Source organism: Vigna unguiculata, chromosome 6 (genome assembly GCF_037176805.1).
Source record: "Vigna unguiculata cultivar grain cowpea cultivar isolate G323 ecotype 2 chromosome 6, ASM3717680v1, whole genome shotgun sequence".
Taxonomy (NCBI): Eukaryota; Viridiplantae; Streptophyta; class Magnoliopsida; order Fabales; family Fabaceae; genus Vigna; species Vigna unguiculata.
In genome coordinates this window covers 34991776-35005417 of record NC_140797.1, presented here as the reverse complement: position 1 = coordinate 35005417, position 13642 = coordinate 34991776, and the positions used below count along the sequence as shown (strand labels likewise).

Here is a 13642-nt window from a genome sequence, read left to right as displayed (position 1 = left end):
AGTGATTATTAAAACTCATAAAAACACCATGTTCACTTTTTTATTGTTATTATTAAAAAATATAAATAGACATTATATTTTTATTATGAGTGAATTTTATTGATTTCATAAAAAAGAAAGTATAGATAATTATTTTAGACTAAAAAATTAATTTAATTAAAAAATATATATCAAATCTAAGAAAAAATAATTAAATTTTAAAAAAGTGTCAATTTCAGATAAATTAGTAAAATAATTAATTTAATTTAAAAAACATTATCTAAGAGATAAAATACAAAACTAAATGTGAACATAAATAATGTATCTAGAAAAATAAGTCAATTTTATTAATTTTTATAACTTATATGTATAATTTTCGTCTTAACAGTAAAACTAATAAAGTTAGATTTGATTTAAAAGGATAAAAAAAAAACTTAAAAATGCATATAAAAAACAGTTAGAAAAGGCAAAATTGCAAGGAATTGAACATAAAGAACAATTATAAATGGAATTGGTATAGATATAAATTTTATGAAAGAGTAACTATATAAATGAAATACAATTTTGTTAATATTATTTCATATAATAATATATATCATAATATATGTATATATTATCTTATGCAATATTTATATTATTAATTATTTTTATAATTAAATTTAAATTATAATATTTATTAGAGTATTAAATCAATAAATAATCATTTAGATAATTTAAGATATTAATTATCATTGTAAAATCTTAAATAGTTTTTATGATATAAAAACTGTTATATAAATGAAATATACGTTTACAATTTAATTTTCATAATTTATGATTTCATATTAAAAGTTTTTTTTTTTAAATGTTACCTTTGTTACAAAGAAATTAACCATTACTGGTATTATTTTTTCAATGTGAACAAATTATTCTTTATTAAATTAAAACGTTTTTATTCTGTGATAAATTAGAGAATTTATAACAATATATAAAGATATTTATCTTGTGTCTATTTCATAATATCAGTTTTATCCTTCATTACTTTAAAAATTAATTATTTTATAAATAATTTACTTTTAACCGTTATTCTAAAAATCTTTTTTATCTTAAACCATTATTTAATTTTTTTTTCACATATCTTTTTTTTTAATTTTACATTTAACAACTATATTAAAAATTGATTACATATTTGTTATTCATCTTAACTTAAATTTCTTAAAAATTAAAAATCAAATATAAACGTTGTTACGGTTATGTGTTATCTAGTGATACATCTAAAAATAATTGCATAACTAAAATATAATTTTCTAATTCTCACATACATTTCTTTTGTATAAAACTAATTATTTTTCATATTTTTAAAATTTTATTACTTTTATGAAAACTACCCGTATTACATTGGCAGTGTACTTTTATAAATATATTTGTTTATCCCTTATAATCCTTTTGAATTTTCTTAAAAATTTGAATTAATTTGTCTTTGAAACTTTAACTCAATTTATTTTTTCAATTTAAAATAAAATGTGAATCTAGTTTTTTTAAACAAAGTGTAAACAACTCAACTAGTATAAGAGTTGGTTTAAAGATAAGATAAGTAAAACACTCATTTTAGACCTCTAATAAAGAAGGCCTTAACAAAAATTTATTACTAATATTGCTCTATTAAATTAACTATAGAATTATATTTAAGAAAAAAGGTCTCAAACATTTTTCTAGTACTATTATAAGAGTATTAAATTAATTATAAAAATATGTGTAAGAAAAAAAAAACTCAATTTTTTTTATTACTAATATAGCTCTATTAATTAACTATAAGTTTATGTTGGAGAATAAGATTTAGTTAAATTATTCTTATATGTCAATTTTTATTGGTATTAAAATTGATAATTAATGAGTTAAAACTTTTTTTAGTAAATTATGATTTGTTTACGAAAAAGAGAATGATTAAATATATTTACTCTCTTATAATTCATTTACATTCTATTTTTATTTTCTTATTTTATTTATATGTGATTTGTCTAACCTCTCTTTACTTTCCTCTTTCCTACAAGTCATTCTCTTAGGGATTTAACATATTACATTTCTTAATCTCACATTAAATATCATATTGTTTTTGAATTTCATGTTGTATGTGTGTACTAATGCTTTCATCCTCATTTCTGGTTACTATGTTTTTTCTTTTTCTTTTTATTTGTGTTGCTGTTAATTTTATTTTGTTTTGGATTTGTATTAGAATTAAAAATTTGTTTCTTTTGTCCAGTTTTATTTTTCGGTAATTTTCAATTTACAAATTTCGAGTTTTTTTTTTTGCATATATCTTGTCCATTTACTATAGTGTTGAGAAAAACATAATTTTGTTTAATTATTTTTATTAATGATTAATTTTAAAATAATCTTTATATATTTGTGAAAAAGTTAAGACTTGAAAAAGAGACTTGAGACTTCAAGATATTACAACTTTACTATCAAGTTTACTTTTTTGACAACCAAAATCATATTTTATTGTTTTAATTCATTTGTTTTATATACTTATCTTTAATTGTTAGTATTTTATATATTACAATTATTTATTTTTTACCACACCTAGCCGGCCTTGCTAGAATATCAACACACATCACCCTTGACCGACATATCTATATCGGCAAAGGCTGGGAGACTGGTGTACCACACCGAGCCAACTTAGTAAAATAACAATAAACGATCACCATGTTTACACGCAGAATCATTCAAGTAACCGGCCTGAGCTAACCTAAGCCTAGTCGGCCTGCACCGGTAACATAAGACGCTAAGAGGAATAACCCACCTAAGACAGCATATGCGGACCGTTAAAGAGAGTAGTCGATTCAGGCCGACAACCTTAAGACACTTAGCTAAATCAAATCCCTCTGATATCCAATAAGCCCACAATAATCGAACTAAGGGCCTGGGCTAGGGCCTAGGCCCACTTACAGCCCAAACTAGAGCCCAACCCATGACATGGCCAGACATAATTAATACTCTATAAATACGCATGGACCCCAGTAATTAAAGGTACGCATTCATTACTCCATTAATCACCTGAGTTGACTTTTTGAGAGCTTTGGTTGACTTAAGCTTCAGAGTCCCTTCTGCAGGTAATCCCTCCCGGTCCAAGCTGACATATGCCAACCGGGAAAGAGGCAAACTGAGGAGATAACGGACTATGTGAATAAGGTGACACTTGTGCCTAACTTATCTTGTTTGTTCTTTGCAGAAACAATTTCATTTAAAAATATATACATATGTCAACTAGAAAATTTGGATCAGACTATTCAACAATTCAAAGGAGAAGAATTGATGCTTTAACTGCATCACATATAGGAACTATAAATAAATTTATCAAAATAGATAAGGAAAATGAATTAGAAAAATGCTTAAACCTTAACAAATCTTTAAAACATCTTAAGGAAAATTATAGATTTGAAAAATGATAAACCAATTAACATTCTTCATTATATAAAAATAATTGATTATTTTTCATATGCATATATAACTTATAGAATAATGTTAACAACTCCACTATCAATCACTTCAGCCGAAAGAGATTTTCCAACGCTAAAAATAATAAAAACTTATTTAAAATCAATAATTTTTCAAGATAGATTAAACGAATTAAACCTATTATCTATGAAAAAATACATGTTAAATGAAATTATGACAATTTAATAAATAATTTTGCATAAAAAAACTCAAAAAAAAAAATTAAAATAAAAGACATCATTCTTTAAGTTTATTTTAAGCCTCTCAAACTCTTGAACCGCCCCTGCCCTGTTTAGTATATATTTGAAACATCATATAAATATATCAAATTTGATTATAAGACCTTAATCCACACATTCACTAAGTTAATTCAAAATTTTGAAAAGATACTAATTTTAATTTTCACTAAAAGTTAGAAGATAAAAAACATATTTAATGTTTATTTTGTTATTATAATTATAAAATTAAATATGAATAATTTGGATAACTTTGTTAAAAATAGTTTATTTATTTTGTAGGTAGTTTTATAATTAAAAAATGATTAAATTAAAAAAAAACAATCAAATTGAAAAACAGTTAAATTTTAAAAAGAAATCTCTTAAAGAATAAAATTGATAAAATAATTATTTTAGTTTTAAAAAAATTATATTTAAAAAATAAATGTGAAAAAAAATACACCTCATAAGTATAAATGTGGACACCCATATGTAAATGTGTGTTTGTAAACAATTTCTGTGAAAATCATTATTTAAATATAATTTACATTGTATCCTAACATTATTCATATATAATACATTTATTTTATTATTATATTATATTTTTTCTTGTCATACCATATTCTTATTGTTATTATTTAAATTATTATTCTTAACTACTGTTCCTTTCTAATGGTGAAAGGAAAATTGAATGGTAAGTGAATTTAAAATGAGTGACATGGGGAACTTTGTTTTGTTTCCTATGAGAGTTCAATACTACTGAACTTGAAACAGTCATGCACCAGAGGAAATATGCTTATTTAGTTTCATCACCATTTTCATAAATAAAACTATACTTCACCATTCAAATCCTCGTATGCCTTAAAAATGGCTAGATCTTGTGAACTCCATAACCTGCCTCCTCTGATTTCAAATCCTCGTTCCAACTCTCAAATTCTGCTCCACCAAACATTACTTGCTTGATCCCAACAAAACTATCAAAAACAAAAACAAACAACACCTTATCTCATTAACAAGAACGAATCAAAACTGTTCATTCCTAAATAAATAGTTGAGTTAAATATGTTTGTAATCCTTAAACTTGGACACAAAACTGAATTTCATCTATTTTTCAAATTTTGATATATTTTTATTTATAAACTTGTAAACTAAATGAATATAGTCATTTTAAACCAACGACATTAAACCTCTTTTACATGTTAAACAACATTATATAGGCTTGCATCGAAACAGGAACATGTCAAATGTTGGGCCAACCTGAAACGTCGTTTGACACATCAAGTTTAATTCGATTTAGTTAAGAGAACTATATCTATTCATTTTTAAAATTTGGTAACCAAACAGTATCAAAGTTTGGAACATGAATGAATTCTAACTTCGTGTTAAAGTTTAGGTACTAAAAACATATTGAACCCTAAATAGTTTTGGTTAGTGGCTTCTTGTGATAGGGTAATTTTGAGGAAATAACTGAACCAAAGTGATTAATTGATAGAATAAGGAAAGTGGAGATCATACTCGGAGCTTATCTGTGTCAAAGCATTTACCAAAACATCCAGAAGCAAAGGTTCAACAGTTCCAATATCCACCCTATTATAATACAAGAAGAAATTATCAGCATTTGCAGTTCACCATTACAGTAACATGTACAAGGAAAATGCAATTGACACTTCACCATATTCGAGCCAAGTTGTCTTGCACCTCAAGATTCCCAATGTTGTAAAATGTGGTTGGTTCAACATTTGCTCCTTGAATGTAATCATAACTTGGTCGTGCATCCAATGGAGACTGTGAAAGCTAAACGTACAAATGCTAGTTCTATAAGCAACAATGTTTAAAAAGTTCACAAAAAGTTAAACTACAAAGGGAAAAGGAGAATGAAAATTTTTGTATCAGCCGCAGAAGAGAAAAACTTACTTGCATATTCATGGAATTGCATCCACCAAGACGGCCAATAATGTGCCATGATCGAATTGTCTGCAAAGACCCAATTCAACACAAATTTCACTAAAGCATTTGTACGTGCCTATCATGGAGAATGAACAACAAACTAATCACAGAGAAAAGTTCCTTACATCACAAATTAAGGAGATGTCTTTGGCCAATGGAACATTGTAGAATTCAAACCATATGAATGAGTTTGAAAAATCAAATCTGGAAATACCATCATTAACTGTAAGATAAATAAAATACTTTTTCGATAAAGAAGAAAAACACAGAATATATCATTTTTGCATGTGTTTTTGACTCGATTGTTACACCAATTACAATTTTAGTCAGATCTTCATTCCTTTACGAAACCATACAAATTCATCATAATTTAACTAACAGGCTAAACAGTAGACACTTCCCTGAAGAGTGTTATAAAAATTGAGTTTAACAATGTATTGCAAAATATCTCCCAACTGCACAGTGTCATTGTTGCACATATCATTGGAGCTTCAACTGCAAGTTACGGTTCTGTTTCCACAATTTGTGGGTTGTTTTAAGTCACTAACCACCTATAAATAGGTGCTCTTTCTCACCTCTAAAGACACACAACTCTCACGTATATCTTAGGGTTTACGGTTTAGGGTTTAGGAATTAGAAAATCCTGAGTTCATATTTACTCTTTAAAAGAGTTCTTTCTTGTTAGTTCTGAATCTTTAAAGAGATCCAATATGTTGTATATTGTGGGATTTGCGCATATACCACAGATAAATCCTTAAAGACAGTGATCTTTTACGTCTCCGGAATTTTCTTTTTCGTGTTCTCATCAGTTATTTTCTAACAAAGAGTCTGGTGCACAATTCTTTAGTTTAGGAACATCTCAAAACAAAACTAACAGTTAAGTCCCTGTTTTTGGATAAACTTCTCTATAACCACTTATAGGAGAAGAAGGAAAAAAGGTAAAGTGAATTGTGTTTTCTCCTATCAACAAAAATCAACTAGCGCGTTTCAGCTTTTGGAAAAGTTAAATGAGAAACCTTCTATAAAAGTTAAGTACATAAGCTAATTTTAACTCATTATAGTGCCACTTACATGCTAATCATAAGAATAAACATACATCTAACTAGTAAATGCCTAAAGGCTACAATTACCAGTAGAACACAAGAGAGCAAATATAGCAACACTAGGCTACAATTAATAATTCATATATCCAAAGTAGGAATTAGAAAATCCCGGTAACATCATCATCTTAAATAATCCTTTTTTTCCTTACAGACATCAAATTGACTCAAGTCATTCTACTAAGCCTTTTTATCTAACCTTAAATAGACTTAACCCAGCATTTTCAGGTTTCTGTCAAAGATTTAACTTGAATCTGAGCTAGTTCAGTGGCAACTAACTCAAATATTTAACTAATCAGTCCACGTCCATAACAATTTAATGCAAATCTCTCAAACCACTAACTAAATATAAATAAATAAAACTACCATACCCCAGTGATAAGGCTTTTTAGCATATGCAAAGAGGTTGGTTTCAAATTCAAACCCATGTTCAATTAGTCACCAAGAAACAACTATAACTTTGCATCAAGGTTTGCCCTCTACCCAAACCACTGCACTTCAGTTTTTTTCTAAAGTTGTTTGACTTAAGGTATTTGCATAATACAATCAGAACCAAAATTTTGAGCATAATCTTCTTAGAATTTGAGTTTCTCTTCAGACCATGCCCTGGGCAAGTGCATAATCTGAAACTAATTTGAAAACTTATTCCTATTCCACCATAAAAGTCTTGAAAATATCCATGTAAAGCATATCGTATCACTTTGATCAACAAAGAGACTACATCAATGTCCTATACATGCTAGTTGGAAAGACAATATGAAAGAGAAAGTATATATTGACAAATCTCAACCACCGTACCATACACTAACAATAACAACAACTATCATTCCTCAACTGTACATTTCTACCACTTCACAAAGATACTACACCAGTAAATAAATATGAGAGGCTATTACACCAGTAAATTCTGGCACACCAAACTGAGGAGAAATTTGAACGTCAGAATAAGAAAAACACAACTACACAAGCAAAATTGCACGAAGAACAGAAAACTGCAAGATATAATCACACATATATGCATGGTTGAGCTTACTTGTTAAATGACACTTTCATTGGTTTACCAGATCCAGTCTTTGTGTGCAGTACTTTGTGCCTCTTCTTTCTTAATCTATCTTCCAACTGCAAATATATCAAGCTCAGTCGATTAATTTAAGCACAAATAATATCCCTCGGTATTAGAATTCAAAGTAGCACACAGATGCTATTCTTTAATTTTTCAACAACAACAAATGTAACAAACATCACACATAGAAAAAAAATACCCCTCCTCCCCACCACCACCACAAGATAAAGTCTACAATGCAAGGCTGAAGTTGTCAAACCATTAATACAGTGATGCTTACTTGGGATTGTGCCTCTTGGGGATTCTCCAGAAAACTCCCCAGAATTGTACCGAGTTCTGGATCTTTATCATAATCCTTCTCTGGCCTACCTGTATATGATCCTCGATCTGAATATCCAGCATCATCATCTTCACCATCTTGTGCTGCTTCTTCAACAATGTTCTTTTCATCACTTGTTGCATTCAAACCTTGACCCAAAAACGCACCTTCGCCATCACCCCGGAGCTCCAAATCTTCCTTAATGACGTCTAGATTGAAGTCCATACCATTCAAATCTTTCGGCTGACTACTAGCACTACATAAGAATGTTCTTTTCCTGGCATTGTTCGGGACTATCCGGAGAGCCATTGGAGATGGCACAAAGTGATTGTCATGAGAAAAAGGTTTCGAGCATGTAATGGTGGTGCAAGAAGGAATGAAAGCAAAAGGGTGCAAGACAATCATGGATTGTGTGAGAAATTTGTAAGGGACGAGTGTACTGTTGTCTTTCAGCTCTATTAACCTGCTGCACCATAATGTTACCACAAGTGAATATATAACACAAATTCCAAGTAGCCCCAATTTTCCCAGCCCTATATAATCAATAACAAATTTTCAATTAGGACCTCTAATAACAAAATTCTTATCCCAGTAAGTGAGGTCAAGTACACGGATCACACAACATTGTTCCGCACACACTTAAAAAGACCGAATCTTCAGAGAGATTATTTAATTTGAAATCCTTGTTATCAGCTGCAACACAAATTTCAAGTACTTCCAATTTGCCTAGCTCGGTATGAACACCAATAAGTTTTCAATCTAAACAAGAAAATGCTTGAATTCAAAGGAAATGGTTTTTGTTTGGTCCATTCGAATTAACCCAACAGCATAGCTTTCAATATTGCACCAGGAAACTAAAATGTTAGAATAACTACATGTACCCAAAATAAAAATCAGAAATAACCACCAATAAAGTTGTGAAATTTAAAATAAAGAGGAACAATAGAAACAGTGCTCCAGAATCTCTCGAAGAAGTTTTGCTAACATTAGCTAACAAAACCTCGTCTTTGCAGATTATAAACCCCACAATCTAGAAGATACAAAAAAGAGAAATGGTGGTGAAAAATACAAGCTTTTTGAGGAAACATCAAGATTGAGTAAAAGGGTGAAAGATAAAGGATGGGTAAAACAAACGAAGGTCTTATCCAGAGAGAACTCACCAAGTTGGTAGGTTTGTACACTCACTGTGTGCTCGGTGCAGCAAAAGAAGCCAGGAGAAGGTGGCTACTTCCTACACATGAATAAGAAACAGAAACTTTGCTAAGAGATAACACAAAGTTCTTTCTAAAAAACTTTAAAAAAATCAAATTTTTTTAGCGTTCTTTGATAAAACTCGTTGGTGCGAGTTTCTGAAAACATCACGAAGTTTGAAACATCTTGTTTTTCATTAGATTGGTTTTGTACGGGAATTTTAAAATCTATAAAATTTTATTTTTACTCGATGTTAATTAATAGTAAAAGTGTTAAAGATAGAAAAAGTGTTATAATATATATATATATATATATATATATATATATATATTCTCACCTATGATGTGATGTACAGATATGATATGTGTCAGACACGACAGTTATCTGACACGTGGATATATTTATTTTGAAAAATAATAGGATATAATATTTGATAGATACGCTATATATGAATATTGAAAATTGTATATTAATTCTTACAAACATAATAAATATATGATTGTTATTGTGTGAATCCAAATTAAAACTACATGTACTAAAGTTGTCAACATAAAAAATATATTAATTATTGTCATCGTAAAAGTACTACTATAACAAAACTCTCAAATAATGACCAATTTCAATTACAAAAAATATGTTAGAGACCAATTTCCTACTTAAAAACCAATTATTTTTGTACTCAAAACATTGGTAGCTAATTGTAGTGACCAATTTATAAACCAATTCATAATAAAAACAAATTTAATTATCTATTTAGAGACAAATTACAATTTTTTGGAACTATTTTAGTTAATAATTTTTAATTTTTAAATTGGTCACTATATAATGACTAATTATTTTTTGTCACTAAAATTAATCATTATTCAAATATTTTCTTGTACTGTACTACGACTTTATAAATTAAATACTTCACTGATAAGTATCGATAAAGTATCCTAAAGTATTGGACATGGACACAGACACGTGTTGGATACGGATACGTAATCTAAGTTGAAATATCAATGCATCATAAGTTCTTACCTATTAACATTTCTTCAAGAATTAAAAAACTTATCTTGTAATATTTTTTTTAAATAATTATGACTTCTGAATAAATCTTGTCAAAAACTCATTTCAATTTTTTACCATTGTTATTAGCCATTTTTATCAGGGGCGATCCGTTTTAACTCACTTCTCTTTAGTCTGTCAAAAATAAGTCAGGGTGGGTTGGTTTTTTACCGAAAAATGGATCAGAAATTACAACTCGTTTCGCCGAGACGAATCAGTGGATTGGCCCACCACTTTTTTTTAAAAGAAAAATAAATTTTATTTATAAAATTTATTTATATATATATACACTTATAAATAAATCTTTAAAGCATATTTAATCATATAAATATTTTCTAAGCTTTTAATTGATCAATTAATATCTTTAGTTGGATAAATTAAAATAATTATTATATTTACATATTAAATTACTCGATCATAACTAATAACTGGAACTTAATTTGTAAGTGTCAATGATTTAAATTATAATAGTATTACATATTTACATTTATACAAAAATATAATATAAAAAATTTACTTTTTTAATTATTTTTAATTTAAAAAAAAATAAATAAATAAAAATGAGCCAGCGAGTCAAGGGCGTGTTGGCCATCCTTTGGTCGATCAGTTTGACGAGTAGGCAAATTGGGCCAAAACAGGTTAGTAGGTTGAAAAGTATAACTCATTCCACCCTTTTCTTGATGGGTTAGGCCCGCTTTCGACACCTCTAATTTTTATGACATATCTTCTTTTATTTATCTTCACTCCTTATATATATATATATATATATATATATATATATATATATATATATATATATATATATATTGTCTATTTTAAATTAAGTGTAATTACCATAAACAAATTGTTCATATGATATTATGATATGAAGTTAGAAAAAAATAATGATTTATAAAGATTAAATATAAGGATCTAGATAATGGTTTGAGAGTTGTAGCGATTTTAAAAATGATACTAGATTCTTTTATTCATACAAAATTCAAATAGAAATAGATTTAATGTTAATTGAGATTCACTTTATAAATGTTGTCATTCTTAGAAACTTTTTTTAAGGTTTCTTCTGCCTTCTCTTTAACTTTCTAACTCATCTCTCATGCTATCAGTCAATTCACGACAGAGAGATTTATACTTCTGATTGATTAGAATATAAAACATTGTAAGTTCACTTTTCGCTTTATTCTTGAGTTAGTTTAGCATATTTTTTTTAGACATACATGGTTCTAGGGTCTATCTTATGACTCAAAATAGCTCAAAGTGGATTTTTGTTTAGTTATGATCGTTATGATATGCTTATACCTATGATATGATGTTTGTATAAGTAGTTAGAACATCTTGTGAGAACTAAAATTTTAGGGGCAGTCTTGAGTAAGGGTTTTTTTACACTAGACAAGGGAAGTTAGAAATAATTACCTTTGGTTGTACTTGTCTTTAATCCAAATGTGTATCTATGATAAGCTTGTATGATGATTTGGTGTGATGTTGTTTTGATAGAAGTTCAATTGCGAAGAACCTTGCTCGGTGAACTTTGGATTGTGACATTATGATAAAATATGTTAAATTGAATGTTGATTTGTGGAATAATTGAGAATGGGCAAATTGGTTTGAACAATTAACTTTTAATGGATATTTCAATTTGATTTGGTATCAACTATGATTTATAAAAGAGATAAAACACTAATTAGATTTAATTGAGCAAACTAACGTGTTTGTTTTTTCTTTGATTTTTGATATAGTGTCGAGCGGTGTTAAGGGAGCATTGGGCACAACACTAAAAAAAAAATGAAGTTGATGAGCTCCTATGGTATATGGCACTATCTGTGTGTGAAAAGTCACAAGAGCCTTTATATGTATGATATTCTTTAAACATTGATGTTTTATTTGTAAAAAGGTGTATGTTTATTAAAATTTAGTGTTTAAAATTTGTGAAAAGCCACAAGGGTCTTTATATGTATGATATTCTTTAAACATTGATGTTTTATTTGTAAAAAGGTGCCTGTTTATTAAAATTTAGTATTTAAAATTAGTGGTAAGTTTTAATTTATTTTAGCTCACCCTATTGTGTGTTGTGTTGTGGTTTGTCCACATGTTATTATCATATATTATACGTGAGTAGAGGATAATGCATGTAAGAGTGATAAGTAGTGTTGAGACTACTGAAAGTTGATAAGAAGTAGTTGTTGCTTAGGTATATAAATTATTCATATTATATAGATTTTCCTAATTAATAAAAGATTTACTATATTTTGAAAGTTTCACTCTTTTTTGTTTAATGAAGAATAGTAAATTTAACTTATATACTTAAATTTGTTTGTGTTTGTTTTATCAATTGTGTAATGTTATAATTAGTAAGATAATCCTATTAAATTAGAGTGTTACACTAAAAGAAGAACTAAAATAAAAATATATAAGAGTTAAATTAGAGTGTTACACTAAAACAAAAACTAGAATAAAAATCTATAAGTTACTATAAGAAAATTGATAGGTGAAAAATATATCAAGCTATTAAGGCATTGCAAAATTATAGTATTGTTTTCCTTAATAAAGATTTTATAACAAGTACTTTTTTCAACTGTAGTTTAACTTACGAATATTATTAGTGTAAAATATATTTTCTTTTATTATCTATAAATGAATTTATATTATCATTTCATTACATTGGTTAACACTGGAATAAAAGCGTAGTTTTATTAATTGATTGTGATCGGACCTCCGATGTAGAGATGGCAACGGGGTGGGGCGGGGACGGGTTTCACTATCCCATATCCATCCCCGTTAAAAAAATTCATCCCCATCCCCATACCCAAACCCAACGGGTATCAAACTTTTGTCTCATCCCCATCCCCACCGGGTACCGGGTGTAATTTCGTACCCATACCCATACCCGTTTTCTTACTACTTTAATATTAATTTTAATTAATTTTTATAAAAAATTACGGTAAAGGAAACATAATATTATTAAATATTCAATATTAGGAGTATGGTTGTTTCTTCGATATCAAATACTTTGAAATAAATTATAATTGTTTACATTTTAGATTATAATACCAAATAAAATTTGATGAGAACCAAAACATTTATTAAATTTGCAAACATTAATGAAACCTAGTTGATAAATTTTAAGAATATTTTTTAAAAAATATAAAAGGAAAAAATATTTTTTTAAAAATATAAAAGGAAAAAATATTTTTTTAAAAATATAAAAGGAAAAAAAATATTTAAATTAAAATATATTTTAAATGTTTGTTTACTTCAATTTTTTAAATTATAATGAATCTATTTTTTATACACTAATAAAAGTTATAAT

General features: G+C 27.6%; 1 protein-coding gene across 2 annotated transcripts; it reads right to left on the bottom strand.

The window, feature by feature from the left end:
• Nucleotides 1-4347: 4347 nt before the first annotated feature.
• Nucleotides 4348-9472, bottom strand: LOC114187019 (oxidoreductase/transition metal ion-binding protein (DUF3531)). Of its 2 annotated transcripts, none has more exons than XM_028075121.2 (8): nucleotides 9261-9472; nucleotides 8062-8563; nucleotides 7752-7837; nucleotides 5744-5822; nucleotides 5586-5645; nucleotides 5344-5465; nucleotides 5187-5258; nucleotides 4348-4645 (listed from the first exon to the last, which is right to left on the bottom strand). In XM_028075121.2, the coding sequence occupies exons 2-8, from the start codon at nucleotides 8503-8505 to the stop codon at nucleotides 4543-4545; spliced, it is 966 nt and encodes a 321-aa protein (XP_027930922.1). In that variant the 5' UTR covers nucleotides 8506-8563; nucleotides 9261-9472; the 3' UTR covers nucleotides 4348-4542. The 2 variants fall into 2 exon arrangements, with proteins under 2 accessions (XP_027930922.1, XP_027930921.1); XM_028075120.2 differs by having other exon boundaries at nucleotides 8062-8566; nucleotides 9261-9436.
• Between the last annotated feature and the right edge of the window lie 4170 nt (nucleotides 9473-13642).

Coding starts and splice junctions, on each gene's coding strand:
- LOC114187019 (XM_028075121.2), bottom strand. CDS start 8,505: ATGATTGTCTTGCACCCTTTTGCTTTCATTCCTTCTTGCACCACCATT. Junction 7,838..8,061: donor CCCAAGAGGCACAATCCCAA/GTAAGCATCACT, acceptor ATATATTTGCAG/TTGGAAGATAGATTAAGAAA. Junction 5,823..7,751: donor ATGAAAGTGTCATTTAACAA/GTAAGCTCAACC, acceptor TGGTATTTCCAG/ATTTGATTTTTCAAACTCAT.